Genomic DNA, 8145 nt, shown 5'->3' with positions numbered 1-8145 from the left:
GTTATGAGGACGTTGTGAGGACGTTGTGTGGATGTTGTGGGGACGTTGCGAGGACGTTATTCCTGCGTTATGAGGACGTTGTGGGGACGTTGCGAGGACGTCCAGGTGTCTGTCTCCTGGAGGCAGAGCCACATGGACTTCTTTGAAGAGCAGCTCTGCTCCTAAATATTAACTTCAGCTCAAGGAACAGATGTTATTTAGGATCTTTGGATGTTTTTATTTCACTCCATAAATCAGGAAAAATAATTTTTTGTCACATTTTCAGAGTTAAAATATTCTGTTTACACGGTAATAAAATAAAGAAATCTGTTAAAGATAAAGACAAACATCTGTAAAGTACTGATAGTTTACAGCCACACGTTGTAAAAGGTCAAACTCCTGTTTGTATTAATACAGGGTTGGGATGTGGACATTATTCAGTTTTGTTTTTTTAACCCTTTATATTTATCGTATCGATCACGTGTTGGACGTCTGGTGATTAATCAGAATCTTTATTTCTTGTTCCAACTGTTGGACCAGAACTTTCAGGGCTTCAGTCTGTGTTTGGTTGAAGTCTGTTGATCCGGTTCTAGATCTGGCTCCTGTGTCACCATTTAAAAGGAAAAAGATTGAACAGGTTCTGTGTTGGTTCCGTCCTCCGCCTCGTTTCATTCGGTTCAGCCGAGTCGTCTCCACCTCATCCTGCAGCAGCTCTTTGAACAGTCCTCAGAGGAACAACAAGAAGAATTCCTGCTTCATACCTGAATTAAAGCCGAAGCCGCTCCTCTCACACGTATGTTAATGCACAGAGCGAGAAATGTTCAGAATCCTGAAGGCGAATGAAACCTGGTGGAGCCTTCAGGGGACAGGTTCAGTCCATTAAGAGTCTCAGGAAGACAGAACCAGAAGGCGGACTGCACTAACAGAAGTTTACCGTCACGTCCTGGTCGTCTGAAGGCTCATCGATAGATGAATCACTTCCATTATCTGCTCTCAGTCATGGAAGAGAAACGTCTTAGTTCTGATCACAGCTTCTTCTTGGAGCCAAAGTCAATAACTCACTTTATTTTGTATTTGTTGTGAATGTGTGAGTTTGAGCTGCTTCTCGTTGTGTGTCTGCAGCGTGAGGAGGCCTTGAAGCAGAAGAAGGAGCTTTCACTGGAGCTGTCCAACCTCCGGGACGAACTCGGTAAGATTCTGTCTTCTCAATGGAATAAACATAAAACTGAACAAGTTCATCAGCAAACCGTCATTTAAACCTGGCGACTTGGTGTTGGGACACTGCAACTGCTCAGAGCGAGAAGCTGTGCAAGAAAACCCAAATAAAACGACGTAAAACCCCCAAAAAACAAATCATACCTCAGCAACCCCCTCCCAAAAAGTCAAGAAAACCCAAATCAAACCCAGTAAAATCCAAATTAAACCTCAATAAAGACCCCAAAACCCAGGAAAACCCAATAACACTCAATAACCCCCCCCCCCAAAAAAAAGAAACCCAATAAAACCTGAGAAAAACCCAGTAAAACCCAAACTGAACCCAAATAATACCCAAGAAAACCCAATAAATTCCCCCCAAAAACCCAGTAAACCTAATAAAACTCAACAAAGCCCAAGAGACCCCCCAAAAAAACCAAATTAAACCCCAACAAAGCCCCAAGAAGACAAGAAAACCCAATAAAACCCAGTAAAGTAGGAGGAGGTCCAGACAGAGACTGAAGTACTCTGTGTGTGTACTACTGCACAGAGTACTTCAGGCTGTGTGTGTACTACTAGTACTTCACAGAGAAAACTTCCCTTTCTGTCTGGACCTCCTACTTTCCCTCCATCAGCTCCGACTCGACGCTTTTCTTTGACTGCGTCTTTGACCTTTGACTTCACACAGAGCTGAGGAATGTCAGCAATGCATGGAGGCTCACACACACACACTCACACACACACACACACACACACACACACACACACTCTCTCTCTGAACAGGATCGACCTGTTTCCGTTCGTTTCTCTGCTTTAATAGTTTTCTGCTGACTGACTGTAACGTCCTCAGTTTAAATAAAAGCTTTAATTTGTGATGAAACCCATAAAAACAATCAGAGCAGCAGCACCGGGACGGAAAACAACCAAACACGTCTGAACCGGACCAGATTTTCCTCTGAACATATTTCAATAAACGTTCCAACATCTCAGCAGACATTAAACGATGAGAGAAAAGCAGGTGTGTGTTCGTGTCCAGGGACGATTATGAAACCGGATGTGAAGCAGCTGAGACAGAAACGAGCTTCACAGGGTTATAAAATATGAGATAATGATGAATTAACCAAATTAAATCAGACTGCAGTCGCTTAAGTGGGACCTAAAACCTGAATTTGCTTCAGTTCTAGCTGCACATGAATGTTGGTGCTGATGAAACTTTAGCAGAGAAACTTATTAGTCGGCAGACAAACGGGTCGACGTCTGTACATCGGCGGCGCTGCAAACCCGTCCATCAGCTCAGAACTCAGAGAAAAACACGGCAGACGGACTGCAGAGGAACAAACCCGTTGACAGGAAGGAGAACGTTTAATCAGCAGGTCGGTTTACACAAGTCTGACCTGTGCTTCAACAGAACCATGAAAACAACAACCAGCAGCAGCAGCCTGATGAGCCAGTGTTCAGCTGAACCAGCCTCTGAGCCAATCACTGCCATCAGGTGGTTCCTGTAGCTCCCATCAGACCGGTGCACCTGTTGACAGGTGTTCTGGCCCACTGCTCATCAGCAAAGGCTCTCATTGGTTTGTTTGATTTCATTATTCTGTTCAACCACAATTCAAAGCAGCGTCTGATTTCACTGAATCATCATTTATCATTTATTTATCATTACTTTATTTCCAGTTATTTCAGTGACTGTCATGAGTTTAGTCTTTTCTTTCGTGGACTCTGAGGACGCCGTACCGGTGATGATCCATCCGCCGTGTTTGGTGCCTGATTCTGTCACGTGTGTGATTGTGCGCGGCGAGTGTTTCAGGCAAAAATAATAAATCCTGCTGATGACATGGAGGTCTCAGAGTGTGATCCTCTGAGCGTCAGGAGGTCAGAGAACAGAGGAGATCTGTAAAACCACCTCAGGTTGTTCTGAGAAGCTTCAGCTGAAAACTTTTCTCACACTTTTGTTGTTTTGTTTGAGAGTAAATCCACGCCGTGATGTTGGCGACTTGTCTGCGTCGCTGTTCGGACTCGTTCAGACCGTTTCTGCTGCCAAACACCTGCTGCACACACACACACACACACACACACACACACACACACACACACACTTTTGTCGGTCAGCTGCTGCTGGCTTTGTGTCTCCATCACCGTGGCAACAGCCGCTCAGGCCACAGAGCTTCATTCAGAGAAACGGCGGCAGCTGCTCGCGCCTCGGCGTGGAGGAGGTGAAGCTGCAGGGAGACGAGCCCGCGAGGCGTCCAGGCTTCATACCTGAGCTCGCGTTGGGATGTTGGACTCATGGAGGAGGAATGCAGCACACGTGTCGAGACACTCCGTGTTCCAGGCGTGTCCGTGCAGTCTGACATAACGGGAAGTCACGCTGCGTGATTAATGTTTAACCCTCCGAACCCCAGAACCCGCCGACAGCATGACAGGAATGTTCAGAGTTCAGAAGCTTCAGGTGCTCGTTTTTCATCATTTAAAAATCCAATAAAAATAAATAAACATGTTGTTTTCAGCGTTTAGAGGAAACAAACAAACAAACAAAGTGGACTTCATGTCCTGATGAAGGCGTTCTCACCGAGTCACGCTGCACAGACGACACATGACGTCTGTCTGCTGCATCCACGCTTAGAAACGTCTGTGGACGCTCAGACAAATGTTGTTTCTCTAATGTTAGTGAAACGATAAATCAAAGAACGTTCCCCCTCCTGCTCAGACCCTGCTGGTGCTTCATGCCCGTACCTTTCTGTGTTTGCAGCGTCGTCGTCGCAGTGCTGCGAGCGCCTGCAGAAGGAGAAGGAGGAGGTCCGGCTGGGCTTGGAGGAGGCGCTGAGGAGGCTGGAGGAGCAGCACAAGGAGGAGCTGGTGCAGCTGGAGGACAGGTGCGCTGCTCACCTGTCAGCACACTTCTGTCTGCTCTGATTCTCCTGGTTTCTGACTTTGCTTCCTGCTGTGTGCTCAGACTGAGGAGCTTCTACCAGACGGAGTGGGACAAAGTTCACCAGGCGTACCAGGAGGAGGCCGACAGGTGTCGCATGCTGATGGAGCAGCAGGTCAGAACACAAGCACACGGTTACAGTCAAAGGGGGTCCTCAGAGACGGACTCAGCCGTCACTCAGTCATGGTCAGGTTAATTAGACTAATTTAGAGAAAACAGACTCTTCAGCCAGATTCCTACAAAGTCATGTCAATTAGTTAGAATATAAAATGTTCAATAGGTCCCACAGTCAGTGAACGCATCATCTGAGATCAGTGGTTGTAGTTTAAAGACTCGTGTATCTGGAAGGTCCGGTCCCTGGAGACGATACCAGAACATCTCCAAGTTCCTGAAGCTCTCTGGAGTCCAGTTAGATCCATCATTAAGACATGGAAGGAACATGGACCATGAGTAGATCTGACTAGAGCAGGACGTCCTCAGAGACTGAGCAAGAAGGAGACTAGAGAAGGAGGCCACCAAGCCTTGTGAAGGTAGAGGGTGAATGAATGCAGCAGAGTGTAGAGAGATCCTGGAGGACAACCTGATGCAGTCTGCAGGAGAACTGAGACGTGGAGAAGACTTGTTTTCATCCTAAAGACCGAGTCTGAACAGTTTGATCAGAACAATGAGGTGAAGCTGTTCAGATGTCCAGGCTGATGGAGACCTACAGGACCAGTGATGGAGCTGCAGCAGTTCCACTTTGACATGAACGAGTCTTTTCTGTAACTTCTTGTGAAACTGACCTGAGACCTGGTTGATCAACGAGCTGCAGCATGTCGTCTGCAAACAGCCTCCAGATCACATCTGGCCCATAAAACCCAGTTCACTGTGAAGCGCTGAACACGACGGCCGACATAGACGACGCTCCGCCACGCAACAGGACGTGTAGACGAGGACGAGGCTCATGCTGAGCTCTGATTGGCTCACGGCAGCTCCATGTGACTTGGCTGCTCATAAAACCTGTGTAGAGGTTTATGGCTGTCGCCGTGGTTACACCGTAAACAACAGGCGCGTTATCGTCTGTGAGGACACGCTGATCTGCTCCACACTGTAGAACATGTTTAACACTAACATGTTCCACGTTGGTGTTAAATGATAGATATGCACAGAAACAACACGTTCATTCACACGTTGACGATAAAAACTGGTCAAAACTGGAAATAATGTCACAAACCGGTATTTTAATAATCATAGATTTTACTCAGTATTTGGTTGTTTTAGTGTGTTGCAGTAAAATTAGTTTCATTCTGTTTAAATCAGATGAAAACACCGTTTTATTACAGATATTTCCACCATTTTACAGTTTTTAACACGTTTTTAGTCGTCGTGCTGCCAGATGTTTATCGTTAACTCATTTACTTTGTACAGGATTATTATATTTATGACGTTACAGAGATCTGGAGGTTAAACTCGCAGCTTCACGGCCGTGTGATGAAGCTCAGTCTGTCAAACCTGACTTCCTGTTGCAGGTGGAGGAGCTGAGGAGCCGACAGGAAGCCGAGAGGAGGAGCCAGGAGGAGAGCCACGGCCAGACCATGGAGGCCCTCAGGCGGCAGTACGAGGCCTCGGTGGAAGGTCAGAGACTCGCGACTCGGTGCCGAGTTCACACAGCAGAGACTGTTGACCTGCTGACTCCATGATGTTTGTGTTTGATTTGCTCCAGAGCTGCAGAGGCAGCAGCAGACGGAGGTGGACGCCCTGCAGAAGGCTCTGACGGAGACGGAAGCTTCTCTCTCTGTAAGAACGCCGCTCCAACCACACGGCTGGAGTCTGTGTCTCCTTTGTGTCGTTTTGTTGTTGTTTTCATTGTGCGTCATGTTGTCCTGTTTACTGTTGGTTTATGTCCCACTTGTGTCGTTGTTGGACCAGTTTTAAGACATTTTTAAAGATTATTTCAACATTTCTGGACAACTTTACGTCTTTTTGACCATTTTATGTGAGTTTACAGTTTTGTTTACACTGATTTTGCTCAAGTTTGTGTCAGTTTGGACTAAATTTCCACCAGAATATGAGTAACGATCACGTTCTGATCCATTCATTGATCCAGGAGGTTGTGCGATGAAGTTAGTTTTTTACAGAATCCGATTAACACAAACTTTATATTTTTGGCAAATGTTTGGATTTTGATGGAATATTCAGATTTTAGTTTAGTTTTCCTGATGAAAGCGTCCGTCACCCATGATGTGTACGTGAGCCACCAGACAGCTGAACGTCACATTTATTTGTTTTTTCAGTTTCTTGTCCAGACAAAAGAAGAAATCTGGAAGTTTTATAAAAGAAGGTGAATCTGTCGCATCCTCTGGCGTGTTTTGGGGCTCGCTGAATTAACGATGCACAGTTTTAACGTGCTGAGAGTGAAATGCAGCTTCTGCAACAGAAAACTTTTCCCACAGTTGCCTCGTTGACCGCAGATGTTTGTTCCTCTGCAGATGGTTTGAGGGGAATAATTGTGTAAATTCTTGCGCTGACGACGATTTACTGTAGAACGAGTCTTTCCAGTGAGAGTTAGAGGCTCCGAGCTGCAGAACACGACGACTCGGTTCGTTCGTTGGAGGCAAAACGTCGACAGAAAGCCGTGACCGGTGTGAATAAAGAAAGAAGGAACCTGTGTGATCCTGCAGCTCTGACAAATGAAACGTCTGCGTGACTCTGCAAGAACCAAAGTTTAATGAAGTTCTGTTTCCTACCAGGAGAAAATATCGGAGCTGTCGGCGGAGAAGGAGGATCTGAGCGAGAAGCTGGAGGCCGAAGAGGAGCGACGGAGGCGAATCCTGTCCGACAAGAATCTGGTAAAACCTGAGAACAGACGCGTTGGCTTCCAGCGGTGGGAAGTGACGGAGAGCATTTAGTCACGTGCTGCACCGACGTGTACCTGATGTAGGAGTTTGTTCTTCACCACGTTTATCCGACAGCTTGATGAAGACATAACAGGATTTAAAAATACAACTCAAGAGTTTAAACCAGCAGCGTGATGAGTAGCAACAATAAAATGTCCCAGAAAACATCATCAAATGTGTAAAGAAATAATAAAATGTCTGCTAATTTTGGAAACGTCCAAAACTTTTAATAAAATGTGATTAAAAAAATAACAGAAAAGATCAACGTTTGTAAAGATAACTAAATCTCCCAAATATTAAAATGAACAAAATGTTTTAATAAAGGACGAGAAAACAAACGTGCAGAATTTATAATCAATAAAGATGTCCCAGAAATGGCCCCAGAACATGAATACAATGTGTTGACATGAGCAGATGAATGAATGAATGTGACCTGAAGCCTGACTGTGTGTTTGTGCAGAAGGACTCGCACACGGTTTACCTGGAGCAGGAGCTGGAGAGCCTCAAGGTGGTCCTGGAGATCAAGAACCAGCAGCTGCACCAGAAGGACAAGAAGCTCATGGACATGGACAAGCTGGTGAGAGCTCCAGAACCCGCCGCTCATCAGAACCACAACCCAGACACAATGGCTGGACCTTCAGCCTTATCTGAGCCGAACACGGTGACGCTTCATGAATCACTTTATTTTGAAACTCAGAGCGTTACCAGGAAGTCATGAGTGACTCAGTTTTAACAAATTAAAAGCGTAAATAGTAAAATATCAGCGAGTTATTTGTAAAATGTGCAAAAAAAGAAAAGAAAAAAAAGCAGATTTTCACAAAATGGCCCCAAAATATTCAACAGTTTTAAATTTTCAGAAAAAATGATAAAATCTGAGAGAAAATGAACAAAAAGTTCCAGTAAAGGAGAAAACAAATGTTTAAAGAAGAAGAAGAGCCTGTTTTTTAATTCTGATAGTCGACGGTAGCGTCTCCCTGACCGGAGTTCAGAACACGTGACTGATGCGTCGCTGCTCTGTGCAGGTGGAGGCCAACGTCAAGCTGGAGGAGAGTCTGACCCGAGTGCAGCAGGAGAACGAGGACTACAAGGCCCGCATGGACCGGCACGCCGCCCTGTCCAAGTAGGGCCGCATGCTAACATGCTAACACGCAGCCCTCTGTCTCCCCC

The 8145-nt window shown here is 45.8% G+C and overlaps 1 protein-coding gene across 1 annotated transcript in view; it reads left to right on the top strand.

Moving 5' to 3' along the window:
* LOC103370028 (microtubule-associated tumor suppressor 1 homolog) overlaps positions 1-8145 on the top strand; it is a 65305-nt gene that overhangs the window by 54442 nt on the left and 2718 nt on the right. Inside the window, exons 10-17 of the mRNA XM_008298927.1 lie at positions 1102-1168; positions 3923-4046; positions 4127-4217; positions 5611-5716; positions 5805-5878; positions 6832-6930; positions 7439-7555; positions 8001-8099. Of these exons, the coding sequence (XP_008297149.1) occupies positions 1102-1168; positions 3923-4046; positions 4127-4217; positions 5611-5716; positions 5805-5878; positions 6832-6930; positions 7439-7555; positions 8001-8099 (777 nt within the window). The remainder of the gene's footprint in view (positions 1-1101; positions 1169-3922; positions 4047-4126; positions 4218-5610; positions 5717-5804; positions 5879-6831; positions 6931-7438; positions 7556-8000; positions 8100-8145) is intronic.

The sequence above is a fragment of the Stegastes partitus genome, unplaced genomic scaffold (assembly GCF_000690725.1).
Source record: "Stegastes partitus isolate 25-593 unplaced genomic scaffold, Stegastes_partitus-1.0.2 Scaffold1360, whole genome shotgun sequence".
Classification (NCBI taxonomy): domain Eukaryota; kingdom Metazoa; phylum Chordata; class Actinopteri; family Pomacentridae; genus Stegastes; species Stegastes partitus.
Note: the sequence above shows the minus strand (reverse complement) of the source record. Positions and strands in the feature narration are given on the sequence as shown.